We start from the raw sequence: 15,137 nt of genomic DNA on the forward strand, positions 1-15,137 counted from the left end.
ATGTCTTTTGGATATTCCTGTCGCTGAAACACTGTTGACGTATAACCCACATCTCTTCTTATTCATATAGGATATATGCATTTTAGGTCAACTTTAATGTCAATTCATAATGTTCCTTATCTTCTACGGGATATATTTTGTTTGCAGAAAACAGTTTATTTTGATTTACTGAAAAGATGAAAATAAATCATAGTATCCAAAAAAAAAAAAACTATATGTTACATGCAGAAAAAAACAGTCGAAATATTTCAAAGGGACATTCAAATTCATAAGTCGAAAAAAACTGACAATGCCATGGCAAGAAACGAAAAAACGACCAAAAGACAAACAACAGTATACAAAACACAACATGGAAAACTAAAGACTGAACAACACGAACCACACCAAAAACTCGGGGTTATCTCAGGCATAAAGACAAGCAGATCCTGCTCCACATGTAGAACCCGTCGTCTTGGTCATGCAAGTACACACCCGGTGATAAGTCTAATTCGGTTGGTCACAATCGAGGAAAAGAGGACTGGATTGTGGTTACGACAATTGGAACATATCCGTCGTCATCTGTCAGGACACCCTATTTGGGCTTTATGACTTTTGTAATAATTTCGAAGTACAACATGTTAGATTCTTGTTTAACCTATCTTTTGGAACATGTAAGAACATTATATATATGCACAAAAAACTACTTTATCTCACCTTTGCAGAACTTTCGTATACGATTTTATCATCAGATATGGTAAGGTATTCTGTGACACACATGGTTATAAACATCAAACACAGGGTCAGAAAGAGTGCTGAGCACAAACAATGATATTTTTCCGTTACAGGCTTTCGTTTCGTTCCTTTTTGGTCCGTACCTATAATAACAAAGTGTCACATGATCAAAATAGAAACAAATAATATCAATAAAAGGAAGGATGGGTGGATGGCTGGATGGCTGTTTAACGTCACGCGGCAAATAAATGCAAATTCAGGACGAGGATATATTAATTCGGTATGGATATGAATCGTGTTTTGTACTAGACCGACACGCTGTGCCGGATTTTTAACGTGCTAGTTCACAACGTAACAGAACATAGGAAGATATGTTACCTTACCCGGACAAATTATTCTGACCAATCTTTTCTCTTACTCTTTAATGCCGCATGCTTAGCGGAGAAGCAGCAAATACCAATTTTCAAGTCTTTGGTTTGGCCCGACCGGGGTTCGAGTCACTAACTCCCGTACTCGAGACGAACACGCTGCCACGAGACCACCAGACGGTTTACATAACAGGAGATGTGGGGTAAACGTCAATGAGACAGCAACCCAGAATAAAAAAACAGATTGAAGTTAAGCATTACTATTAATATAAAGCATATTATCCCTGAGAATCGCTGATTTGAGGATAAGGTAGTTCTGTTCTGAGTGAAAGTGAAATTATCAATGAGCACGAAGGATCACTCTCTTGGAACATAAATATAAGTACAAATGTACTATGTTTTCTATGCGGTTCTTACTGTCATGTGTCATCTTATATTTGTTTTGAGTCTTTTCAATTAAAACAAGCACAAAAAAAACGAATATGTAAACAGAACGTGCATGTTTACTTCTAGGTCTACTTTACGTCAGATGTACCTGGAGGTCGAGAGTTTATGTTGATTGAAAACTAAAGTTAATTTCATAAAGTAAGTCTAATTCCAATAGAACAGCATGGCACCAACACTTGGAGTACATATCTCTCAATTGGTATGATAGTCCCGAGCTTTTACTTCATATCAGTATTTTTTAAAGAGTGCTACTATATATAAGAAAACTACTTAACAAAGGCCTTGTCATGCAAAATCTGTTCCAAGTATATACGGTTGCTATCATGCTTTGACGATACAAATCTGTAGAATAGATTGTCACATATATTCCCATGCAATCATACAGTTTTCGCTGTCATAATTCCTTCCTCATTTTTTTATTTATAATTTAGCATCAAATACCAATTGATCATCTAATTTGTATATTTCAAATTTTCAATGTTTTGAAAAATATTGAACTTGGCAAAAATTGAAACAAACAGTAATTCTTATCTAAAATGTTTTCAGCTAGATATTTCTCTGGGTTGCAATAAAAACTTCTAAATAAAAGTAATTGTTGACGATTTGCATAAATAAATGCACGCATTAATCTCCATATTTACCTTAACCCAGCGGACATTAGATCAGGATCCTGGACTATATTATCATGTCATAAAAACATGACGGGTGTCGATAGTAGAGAAGGATGCTTAGTAGGACGAATCAATAAACGAAATAGGTATTCACTTGTTACACTTTTTCAGCTGTATTCATTGTACATGCTGGACATATGCGTAACCCATCTCAAACAAAGGTTTAAACACAGGCTAACATGAATACGGATTCAAACGAGGTTGAATTATTGATTATTGAATCAGCGATGTTTTGAACTTAAATTGACCATGGAAGTAATATTTAATTCAATATTACTTCCATGAATTGACAAAATTGAACCATACTGACTGTTAATAGCGAAATATTGTTTCAATAGTCACCTTTTTAAATGTTTTGAAACAAACAAATCATATTTTTTTCTCTCTTAATCGTAGCTACTTCCCCTTTAAATAAAAATGGCACATCCGAAGTCCAGACGAGAAAAGAAAAGGGTTGTGCACAGGGCCAGAACACATGTTACGTACAGTGGCGAATTTACCGGGGGGCACAGGGGGCACGTGCCCCCCCCCCTCCCCCCCCCCCCAGTCGGGGTCACCAAAAAATATTCTAACATAGTTTTATTGCTACTGTATCTGTTTATGTAGATATCTAGATCTAAAATCAAGACACAGCTTGATTTGACTTCCTAAATTGGTCGTTAATTAACCCCAGCTTCAACATGCGTGATTTATGACAACTTATCGATGGGTGTGTAAATATTGACACCTTTGTGTAATGTCTATATCCAAAAGCATTTATGTAAACTACATGTACATCTACATGCTGATTGGAATTAATACGAATATATTTATTGATTTCTAATACAATATTACAGGATCAAGATCGATTAACAAGAGAAATCTTCTGATCAGGAAAGAAATTACCAACTAAAATCGGTCTGAAAAGAATAGTGTCAGGAATGTTAGTATCGATATAAGATACGTCTTTATTACCAAACACTCACATTGTATACACATTTAAACTGAATGTCGTGTTGTTCCCCTTATTTTTTTATGGAAACCAATGATTTGTCTTTAAAAAAAACCCTTCCCCCTCCACAAAACATGAATGGTATGTGCCTTATATATATATCATTAATAAATTGATATCGTATTTTTAGAAAACCTATACTCATATTTGAGATAAAGAACAGCAATTAAAGCGCTGTTCCTTTGCTTATTATGTGTTATTTTGCTGTGCATGTACTGATTTTGTGTCGTGGATGGATACCCCATATCCTTTCTTTTTCTATTATAGTACAGTAATATGTATATACACATTTTTTTCTTGTTTTAATTACCATGTATGAGGGTATGAATAGGTTACCATGAATGAGGGTATGAATGGTTTACCGTGAATGAGGGTATGAATGGGGTTTACAGATTAGAGAATAATGGTCAAAAAGTAAAGACTAGAAAAAAATGTGCCAAAAAAATATAGAAAACAGATTAAAGGTGTGATGAACTATAAAGGATAGAGGACAATTGGCAGCAAATAAAAGAGTAGAAAGAAATGGATCCAAAAATAATGAAAAGATATAGAAATGAAGACCTGACCCCGCCCCCCCCCTTTCCACGACCACCATCATCCCAATACATGACACTACCACCACCCACACTCGCATATATACATATCAAAACAAATCTTTAATTTTGGTTTCATGGTGCCCCCTAGACTTCGAGGTTCTGGATCCGCCCCTGCACGTGAAAAACCTACACTACAGAAACTACACCGGCAGATCATGAGGTCGCCGGCTTACATATTACCTACTTACCAATATTATCATTCGATGGTGTTCTAGAACACCAACAATGTAAACCAATAGCTGCATTAACTACTGTACCAAACAAAGCAAATATAACCTAGAATATAAAAGAAATACAGTTATACACATTACTCAGATATCAATAACTGAACAAGAACAGTTTTGTAGAACTATCACATGCAAGGCATAAAAACGAAAAGGTTAAACTATCATAATGGCAGTACGGTTGAATTGTTCTAAACGTTTTTTTTTCTTCAAAAATAATGTTTACCAACTAGATAAATCCTGCTTAAATCAACAAGGTTTATCTAGACGCGATTATATAAATTGAGCAAAGAGCACAGACAAGCTAGTTACCATGAGTATATATCTTATTCTTTTCCTAATACATAGTCTGGGAAAACTGGTATTGGTCTGTTTATTGGCTGAAATTTGACTTTTAATTAGCCTTATTAACTGCGAGTACTCTTAGATCACTACTTTCTGTTTGATTCGTACTGTTAAATGTTTTTACGTTTATTGCCCAAGGGCAGATCCAAAATTGTTTTTAAACGGTGTGAAATTTCCGAAAAGGGAATATATACCACCAAGGTTTTAAAAAATCATATACATCGTGAGAAACATTAGATTTTTTGGCGATCACAGTGCGTTACCCAAATCTCTAGCATACTAAAAGGTATGGGTTTTCCTATTTGTTGAAAGCCATACAGTTGACTAAAAAGAGATACAGAGTAAATTCAATGAGACAGCAACTCAGTAACACAAATAAACAAAAAAATATTGAAGAAGAAGTGATATTTTGAAAAAGTCTTATTAACTTATTTGGATACTTAGTAAAAAAGGTCATCAGTCATTTAATACTAAGTGCGAATCGTGACTTAAAATTTAAAAAAAGGCATAATGACGAGGAACTAGACCAACGATTTGATTCGCTCTTATTGTGGACGTATGATGTATTTCAACATCATTCAAATATTATGATATCAATGACCCAGTTTGCACTGATGGGAATAGAAATGTATTGGTTCCATGCAATTTCTGCATGGGCACAGGGACAACTTCTCGATGTGCACTAGCTATAAAATATGAAATATAAAAATACGGAGATGTGGCATGATTGCCAATGCATGAGACAACTATCCACCAGAGTTCAAATTACAACAAATGGAAGTTTTTAACGACCTTGACTGGATATACATCCCTCGCACGGTCGGCTCGGTGCCCGAAGGCGTTTGGTGAGCGTTTAAATAATTTTGTGCCATCGGTCAGGAACAGGTGGAGGACGCCATTTTGGTAGGCCGCCATCTTGGTTTTGTGAGTTGTTTTGGTTTTTCTTTTGTTGACTATTTTGATGTTATGTCTTCACAACGGCTGCTTTCAGGGCTAGATTGGTCAGCTTGGCAGCCCGCTAACCTCGATGATGGAGTACTGGTAGATGAGTCTCGGACGTAGTAATAACGATGACAGGAAGCATTATCAGGACCAGAGTCGTGAGACAGTGAAATGGCGGTCCATCATCTAACACCTAGGATACAGCCCTCGGACGTCACTCGGCATACCACTCCCCCATCCATAATGGGTTTTGGAGTGTATGTTGACGCGGGAATTTGCCCCTACGCGGATTATAGCCTAACGTAGTTTGAACAGCGTTGGATTGGTTTCTGTCATCGAAAGTAGTAAGTCGTTGATCCATCTAACTGTAAACCCTCATCGAAGATAGCGGGTAAAGGAGAGCTGACCCAGCACGTCCGTTCAGTTGTAATGACTGAGACGTGACTGTAATGAGTAATGGAGTTCAAATTACGTGGATAAAGGCAATTATATTACCTCCTATACATTTCCAGGAATATGATTGGTTAAAAGCAACCGCGTGGAGACCGTGTATATTCCATATTGGGTTAGTAGGCGGGGCTTATTTCAATACACGGCTAGTAGTGCATGGTGTTACGTCCCTTTATAAATATATGTTACTGAATCAAAAGTTGTTATCAGAAACATGGAAGAACACTAGCATTTTCAAAATTATAGTAAATGTTGGTAGTTAAATATTGTATATGCATGAGTATACATATAATATATTGGGATTTCCTGTTGTAAAATGAACATTTCATGCAATACATGATTATAGTTTCTTAAGGAAAATTTGAATATAACATGTATAAGTTTAAAGGCAAAGTCACGTAATTGTATGAATTTAGATGTTTACGCGTACCTTGTCTTTGTTTCAAAACCTTCTTTCGTTCAGTTAAAATATAATTGATAGAATGTTAAAATATTTTATTAATAACTTTGTGTACATCATTATTCTAGACAAACTATGATTGTTTGCAAAGGCAAAACATATCTTTATCAAATTATTCCTAAAAAACCCAAGCAAATCTTTAGTCTACATATTGGCTTATGCTATTGTATGACTTCCTCGTGCACTAATATGCAAATAGAAACTCCTGCAATTACAACAATAACAGGTACAGAATTGCAAGATCAACTTACAATCAAACGATTTGATATAGTATTGTAAATTTGTCATTTCACCTGTCGGTTCAAATTGTCATTTAAAGGTAAGCATTAATTAAAACAAAGCAAAAGAAACAAAACAATACAGAAGTAAAATGATACAAATATAATTGTTCCAACTAAAAGGATTGCTTAATTAAATGAAAAGCTCTAGTTGTATTACACAAAGTGAAATCAAGAGCTGAACGACAAACCGTGGATACCACTTACAACAATTTTAGGTTGATATTATTGATTATATTAAATTGGATAAAATATTAATAAAACAGGTAAGAATCTCTTTAAACTACAATAAACTATTTTCTTCATCAGATGCCGGAATTTGGGTTAAGGGATGACAAAGAAAATGTTCACCAGGAAATCCGCTTGATTAAATCCACCTTTAGGAGACAAATAACCAATCGCCTTAGAACATTAGCAGATTTTACTTTTGTTAAAACTGGGACACAAGAAGACGTATATCATAAAGAAAAAAGAATATAACAGTTAAAAAATATCAAATTACAATGAAATCTAAAAGGCAAAACATTTAGATTATAAGCAATATTTTACTTGGAGGTCAATATAGTAATTTTAAAAAGTATTTCATTTTATTAGGCTAGGTTAACGGTTCCAATTATATCGTCTTATATCAAGAACTCTATACATATAATGACGCCTTTACACTAAATTCGTTGGCAATGTAACGATTGATACTTTAGTCTTGGAGAACATGAGTTAGTTATTAGTTGAAATTGGCTTTTAACCCCGCCGCATTTTTGCGACTGTCCCAAGTCAGGAGCCTCTGGCCTTTGTTAGTCTTGTATGTTTTTTAATTTTAGTTCATTTATATGTTTTGGAGTTTAGCATGACGTCCATTTTCACTGAACTAGTAAACATTTTTATTTAGTGGCCAGCTGAGGCCCACCTCCGGGTGCGGGATTTTCTCGCTCCATTGAAGACCCATTGGTGGCCTTCGGCTGTTATCTGCTCTTTGGTCGGGTTGTTGTCTCTTTGACATATTCCCCATTTCCATTCTCAATTTAATTTTAACTAGCTTTCAGTAACTGCGAGTACTCTTAGATCAATGCTTTGTATCTTCTACCTTTATGTTAGTTGTTTTGGTGCTTCGTACCAATATTTTGCTTTAAGCATTTCCTACTGATTTATACAGTTTGTTCTTATGTATGCTGATACATCACTGTCGTAGGTTAAAATTAGGGCAGGGTTGCGCGCTTAAAACATGCTTAACCCCACTACACTATTTGTGTGGCTGTCCGAAGTTAGGAGCCTGTTATTTAGAGGTTGTCATATATTTATGCTAACTAAATGGGTTTTGCTCATTATTGAAGGCCAGACAGTGACCTATAGTTGCTTACACCCACGTCATTTTGACTTTGGTGGATAGTTGTGTCATTGACAATCACACCACACCTACTTATTATATATAACAGTTTTATTCTGAAAAAAAAACCTGTTGAAAATAAAATCTGTACAAGTACATGAAATACTGCAACAGGACAATAAGAAGAGAGAGCAACAATAAAATAATTTGATTTTACACACAAAACGGGAAAATGAAAGATAAAATCAATATGCATGTTCAGTAATTTTCTAAAAGGAACAGTTATATCGAAAAATGTATTTTCATTAATTTTTCAGAGATGGGTCAAGAAAAAATTGAGTGCGACGCCTGCAAGCGAGTAGAAATGTCAGATATCGCTTACTGGTGGTGCGGGGAATGTTCCGAAAATTTATGTCATGACTGTAGAAAATGTCACGAAAAAATGAAAACAACAACAAGTCACTCTGTTATTTCCATCGACGAATATCTAAAACTCAAACCTGAAATAGCATTACACCCCATTCATTGCGATAAGCATGATAGATCGATAGACCTGTATTGTATCAATCATGATATGGCCCTGTGTCGATTATGCATGACTGAAAATCACAGAGGCTGTTTAAAAATGCTGCCAATAGAAGATGCCGCACGAAACTTCCGAAAATCTCTACACCTTAAACAGACGCTCGAAAGCCTTGAAAATATGCGAGAAATGTTACAAAGGCTTGCTGAAGATAGACTAGAAAATATTACGGACATTGAACAATCGGAAAAACTTGTAAAGGAGAAGATATCGACAGTTCGAGACCGATTGATTAAACACATAGAGGCTTTGCATGAACAAATTCAAGAAGAAGTGTCTAGTATTTGCTTTCAAAAAACACTCCAACTAAAGCGACAACACAATGACATCCTAGAACAGCAAGAAACAAACAAACTCTGGACCAAAAATATTGAAACGATGATAGCGATGGGTTCCGATATGAACTTGTTTTTGATGTCACAAAAGTATAGAGACGTTCGGAAAGGCCAGGAAATTTTCGTGAATGAAAATCAGAGACAATCCCAACGATATCATATATCGTATCATGAAACTGAAAACATGCTCGGCAGTATTAAATCATTCGGATACATCAATGTGACAACGACACAATCTAAAGTCGCTATGCCGACTGATGAACCGATGCCTCTAAAGTATTTCCCGCTAGATATGAACAGGTTGCGCATGCGAGACGGTTCAGCTTTACCGCCATTACCGTTGAGCAGATTAACGAATCGGACAAAGTTCTCTCGAACAACTATGGGAACAAATAAAACACTGAAACCTGAAAACTTCCGCATGAAAAAGAAAATTGAAGTACCGAAGACGAGAAAAAATCTCGATTACGTATGGATTACTGGCATCCAATATATTCCTACAACAAACAAAATTCTCGTCTGCAACAGGAACGATAATCACCTTTACCTGTATGATGATTATGGAAGAAAAATAAAAGAAGTACCACTTGCCACAAGACCATGGGGGATAACTTTACTAATGGGAACTCAAAGTGCTGTTGTTACACTACCAGAAATCAAAGCTATACAATTCATCAATATCATGACATTTGCTCCGGCTAAAACGGCTAATGTGGGAACATGGTGTGCAGGAATCACCAACGTGAGCAACCAGCTTATCATCGGTTGCGATGGTTGCTTTAAAGTCTTAGATGCCAGTGGTAACCTTAAGCATACTGTCCCAGTCGATGGCGGCAGAATATGGTATATCCATGCCTGTTTGAACGGAACTATTGTTTATAGTGATACGTATAAGGTTTATGGTGTCACCATTGATGGAGGAGAGATCTTCCGTTATGAAAGTGAAGATATGGATTGTTCAGAGGGAATAACGACCGATTACAATGATAACATCTATGTAGCTGGGAGAGATTCCAATGATATTCACCAGCTTTCTCTGAATGGCGAACTCCTACGTATCATACTGAGTAAATCAGATGGACTCGTTAAGCCGTACGCGCTCCATTTTCGAAAAAAGGCAAGACAACTTTACGTCTCGTTTGACGGAAAGTTTATTGCCGTTTATGACGTCAAAAATAGTAGATGAATTGAACGTTTTATATTCCTTTTTGTTACTGTTGATAATAAAGAGTCAATATAGAAACAGTGAATATATTTTGTTTTTCTAAATTGGTTTAAGATTCAACCACATAACATAAAAGGCACTAGTAATTAAATGCTTAACCTGTAATGATTTTTGTTGAGCTAATATGGCCCCAATACAGCTTAGACCATCAGCAATCATGTGTAGCATAATAGATGACATTACATAACGGTTGATTTTCATTGTCCGACGTTGGTTTGTGTAGAATCTGAAAAAGAAAAAAGCGTTAAGTGTTACAATGGAGAGAGAGAGAGAGAGAGAGAGAGAGAGAGAGAGAGAGAGAGAGAGATTTTACTACCCTTGTTAGTTAGAAATGGAACCAGTAACCTGGTAGTATAAATTTTCATTTAATTACGAATCCTCATCCTTACTTTAGAAAACATATATACCATATTGAAGAAATATATCATTTATCTAAGCACAAAAACAAATACGGCAATTCAAAAAATTTCTCATATGTTAAAAACAACAGAGGTCAATGTGAACATATTATCTTGATGTCCCATTTGAGATGAAAAATCCAACAGTGAGAACAAATGACATCATCATCGATTACAACAGTTTGAAAAGAAGAGAAAAGGTTAAAAAGTCATCTCCTTTGTATAGTTATGATTTAGCTGAGTCGGTTTAACCTTTGAATAGTTTATAGAGAGTTCAGCTCTCAACTTTGTCTTAAGGGCTGAGAAGATTTTTTAACCAAACGTTATAAGAATACCTGCGAATTGTCACAATGTGCTTATCTGGCATCAAGAACTGCTATTGTTAATTATTCGTATTTTAACTAAGGTTTTTCTTATAGTGTTAGTGAACTGTTAAATGGTCAATACTGCTGCTGGTAGACTGTTTCCATTCCAGGAACTATTGCTGGTGTATTGTTTATAGGAAAATAGAAGGTGTGATAAGTTCATTTTAAAAATAGTCCACACAATATTATAAATCTATTAGATGCTACCCTTTAGATTTTCACATGACAATAGTCAATTACAGTGGAACTGCACCCTAATCTTTATAAACCTTATGGTAAGAGCATGTTTTGATTTAAATAAGCTGGTATATGAATTGTCAATGAATAACTAACTATTATGCAATCCAATTCTAAAAATAGATTTGCAATACACTTCCAAACTCTTAATTATCTATTTTTGATATTTTTTCATATTACGTCTGTTTGTTTTGTTCACACATTGTTGTCAATATAATGGTATTTTATGCGACTGTCATACAAGTGATAGGTTCAGCTAGCTATAAAACCAGGTTCAATCCACCATTTTCTACATAAGGTAATGCCTGTACCAAGTCAGGAATATGGCAGCTATTTTCCATTCGTTTGATGTGTTTGAGCTTTTGATTTTGCCATTTGATAAGGGACTTTCCGTTTTGAATTTTCCTTGGAGTTCGGTATTTTTGTTATTTTACTTTTTACAGTGTGATCTCACACAATACACCTTGCTATTTCCGGTTGCTTTGTACTGGTAAGGATAAAAAAGGCAGAAGTGGGCAATCAAAACTCATAAGTCGAAGAGAAAGTGACATCGCCATGCCAAAACATGAGTAGAACGACGAAAAGACGAAAATGTCCACATAACACTACATAGAAAACTAATTATTGATAAATTGTGTGCTACATGTATGTGTGTTTTTCAAAAATCCTTATATTTTGGCGTGAATTAACATTTAAGAGATATTTTTGTCAAAATAGGCACCTAGTGCACTAAAATTGGTGCCATTCAATACAAATAATGTCAAAGAAAATCTACATTAATCATTGTATTTGAATATATAGAACTGTTACTTACGATATATGGACAAGTGTCCAGAGGGCAGCACTGAACACTCCAAGCATAACCCCAGCTAGTTCCTGGTCATCTATACATCCATCTATATAGAACAGTATACGGTGCACAGTACAGTTTCCCTCCATTTTTCTTTAACTGAATGTCTAACAATATGATTCACTTAAAGTACAAAGGACACTACCATTTTCATACTCATTTTTAAGTATGATTTATGAATTTTATCGTTGCAAATTCCATTGCAGATTAAAAAACAAAGTAGAATTAATCCGTAATTAGTTGTAGATATAAAAGTAAATGTTAATATTCTTTTCTATTAAATACGTGCATATGTTCACACATAAAAAGATGAAAATACGAGAGTAATAACCTTTCAACGTTCAAACTATTTTTAATATGTATTTATTGTAAAATAACGACAAACTTCAAATACACATTGATCAATAATATTTTTCAGTTAATTTAACATACGAACAAATATAATTTGACCAGTTTCTTTATAGCAACACATGGTACATACTGTAAATATATAAAAAAAACACATTTCCTCTTCAGAGATTTCAGTTATTATATCCGATTGACACCTTTATGACAAAACTAGGATGCCAACATTATGTTGACAAAATTCTTATATATATTTGTATGAGCTTTTGGACCGGCTGTTGCAATACTTAATCCTTGTTCAATACATAAGTCGAAGGTCAAATATCACACAATCGAACACAGTCTTAAACGATACGAAAATGGAAACAATTCTTTAATAATCTGAAAAGCAACAGATTGGGATTTTTTTATCGATTCAAATCGATCTTATACATATGACGTCAAGACCGAATAAGATATAAGGATAGTTTGTACTCAGCTTGAAAAGGTAGATCAAGTAATGATCGGTAATTCAAAAGAGCGAATTGTTGACACAACCAATAATAAACCATTGACACATTCAAGGGCGTAAAGTGAAATGTTGATATAATGAAAGGCATAGAGTGATTTGTTGAAACATCAAAGGGTGTAAAGTGGAATGTTGACACAACCCAGGGTGTTGAGTGAATTGTTGACACCGCCAAGATTGTACCGTAACTAAATAGAGTGAACTGTTAAAACAACCAAGGTTGTACTGTCACTAAATAGAGGAAGTTGTTGACACCGCCAAGAGTGTACCGTAACTAAATAGAGTGAACTGTTAAAACAACCATGGGTGTACTGTCACTAAATAGAGAAAGTTGTTGACACCGCCAAGAGTGTACTGTGACTAAATAGAGTGAACTGTTAAAACAACCATGGTGTACTATCACTAAATTGAGAAAGTTGTTGACACCGCCAAGAGTGTACTGTGACTAAATAGAGTGAACTGTTAAAACAACCATGGTGTACTATCACTAAATTGAGAAAGTTGTTGACACCGTCAAGAGTGTACCGTAACTAAATAGAGTGAACTGTTAAAACAACCAAGGGTATACTGTCACTAAATAGAGAAAGTTGTTGACACCGCCAAGAGTGTACTGTGACTAAATAGAGTGAACTGTTAAAACAACCATGGGTGTACTATCACTAAATAGAGAAAAGTTGTTGACACCGTCAAGAGTGTGCCGTAACTAAATAGAGTGAACTGTTTAACAACCATTGGTGTACTGTCACTAACTAGAGCAAGTTGTTGACCGTAACCGTTGAGTGTACCGTAACTTAAAAGAGTTAACTATTAAAACAACCATGGGTGTACTGTAACTAAATAAAGTGAACTATTGAATCAACCAAGGTTGTATTGTATCTAAATAGAGTGAATTGTTGACATCGCCAAGGTTGTACTGTAACAGAGTGGATAAGTTGAATCAATCAAGGGTAAATAGTGAAATGTTGACACATACAAGGATGTAGAGTTAATTGTTGACACAATCAAATGTGGACAGTGAATTGTTGACACAACTGAGGTTGTAGAGTAAACTGTTGACACAACCAAGGGTGTAGAGTAAATTGTACCACACCTTCTTGTTTTATATCAACTGAACCAGAGGGTGTGTACTGTAACTAAAAAGAGTGAATTATTTAACACAATCAACGGTGTATTGTACTTAAAAAGGGTGAATTATTGACACACACAAGGGTGTACTGTCACTAAATAGAGTGAATTATTGACACCACTGAAAAAATGTCGATGCAAGACTAATCTGTTAAAATAACATGTAGCTAAATGTGTCAGAAATGTATTAAAAGAACATTTTTGTATTGCCATTTAAAAGGGACCAAAGGGGGCTTGGGATATGATGCGTTGCGTTATGTAGCCACTCAGCACATATAAATGTTAGAAGTGAAAAAATTAAAAATAATATTTCTGGAAAATTAGATAAAAAGAAAAAAATTCCATGATTAAAGACGACATTGAAAAAAGTAAAAATAATACTATGTCCCTGATACGCTTTCGTTTGTTTTGATATGATTATGTGATGTACAATACTATACCTTATTGTGTGGAGAGGACGAATTTTAAATTAGACTATTGTCCAATCCAATTCAATTTATTATTATTATTAAATTATTTAGTACGAATAAAATATCGTTTAAAAATAATCAGTTTCTAAATAAGGTGTCCATGTAGGCAACATTTTTCATATAATTCAGCCTGTGCTCTACGTATAACCTTTCCAATTAAAATATTTTTTATTCCAACGTATTATTGTAACAAACGGACAAAACTGTGATCTAAAATATCCCAAAATGATATATATATATATATATTGATACTATGTTTCTACCCGCGGCCTTCAGAGAGTAGCTTTTTCAAAAAAAGGAAATATACTTCCTTGAGCTGAGTCCGTCACGATCAAGGTAATTCTGTAGGTTGGCACAACGAAGATTTCTAGCAACACTTTCTGCTGTATTTTTATATAAGATTTTCAATTTCAATATGGAAATATTATGCTACTCTCATTTGAAAATATGAAAAGCATAAATTTAATTGGATTTTAACAAAATATTTCTAATTCAACCTGTCAGGAAATTGGAAATGTAGATACATATACATGCTAACTTCTACGCCATTTGGTTTCTGGTGGAGAGTTGCTTCATTGACAATTATACCTCATGTTGTTATTTCTAAATATGATTATAATATTATACAAAATACTTTCAGAAGATTTCTTTGTGCAAGTCATACTTTCTAGAAAACCAATTTGAATCAAACGGACAACATCTAGATGCTTGATTTTATTTTATCGACGCCATATTTTTTATGTTTGATTGGTGTGTTGTAACAGATACCGTTAATGTTATCGTTGTTCATACTTTGTAGAAAACCACTTTGATTCAACACACAGACAACACCAAGATGCTTGATTTTATTTTTCCGACGCCATATTTGTTATTTTTAACAGATACCGTTAAT

At 34.7% G+C, this 15,137-nt stretch overlaps 2 protein-coding genes across 2 annotated transcripts in view; one reads left to right on the forward strand and one right to left on the reverse strand.

The window, feature by feature from the left end:
- LOC127720435 (uncharacterized) overlaps positions 1–12,416 on the reverse strand; it is a 30,030-nt gene extending 17,614 nt beyond the window's left edge. Inside the window, exons 1-4 of the mRNA XM_052227026.1 lie at positions 11,762–12,416; positions 10,047–10,173; positions 3,973–4,060; positions 694–854 (exon numbers count right to left, since the gene is read on the reverse strand). Coding sequence (XP_052082986.1) covers positions 694–854; positions 3,973–4,060; positions 10,047–10,173; positions 11,762–11,886 — 501 coding nt within the window. The 5' untranslated portion in view covers positions 11,887–12,416. The remainder of the gene's footprint in view (positions 1–693; positions 855–3,972; positions 4,061–10,046; positions 10,174–11,761) is intronic.
- On the forward strand, positions 6,640–10,052 carry LOC127720432 (uncharacterized). The gene is made up of 2 exons (XM_052227020.1): positions 6,640–6,749; positions 8,122–10,052. The coding sequence occupies exon 2, from the start codon at positions 8,124–8,126 to the stop codon at positions 9,906–9,908; it is 1,785 nt and encodes a 594-aa protein (XP_052082980.1). The 5' UTR covers positions 6,640–6,749; positions 8,122–8,123; the 3' UTR covers positions 9,909–10,052.
- Positions 12,417–15,137: the final 2,721 nt, after the last annotated feature.

This window comes from Mytilus californianus, unplaced genomic scaffold (genome assembly GCF_021869535.1).
Source record: "Mytilus californianus isolate M0D057914Y unplaced genomic scaffold, xbMytCali1.0.p SCAF_11, whole genome shotgun sequence".
In the NCBI taxonomy this organism is placed as follows: domain Eukaryota; kingdom Metazoa; phylum Mollusca; class Bivalvia; order Mytilida; family Mytilidae; genus Mytilus; species Mytilus californianus.

What these genes read in the sequence shown, in the direction of transcription:
- LOC127720432 (XM_052227020.1), top strand. Translation starts at nt 8,124, where the DNA reads ATGGGTCAAGAAAAAATTGAGTGCGACGCCTGCAAGCGAGTAGAAATG.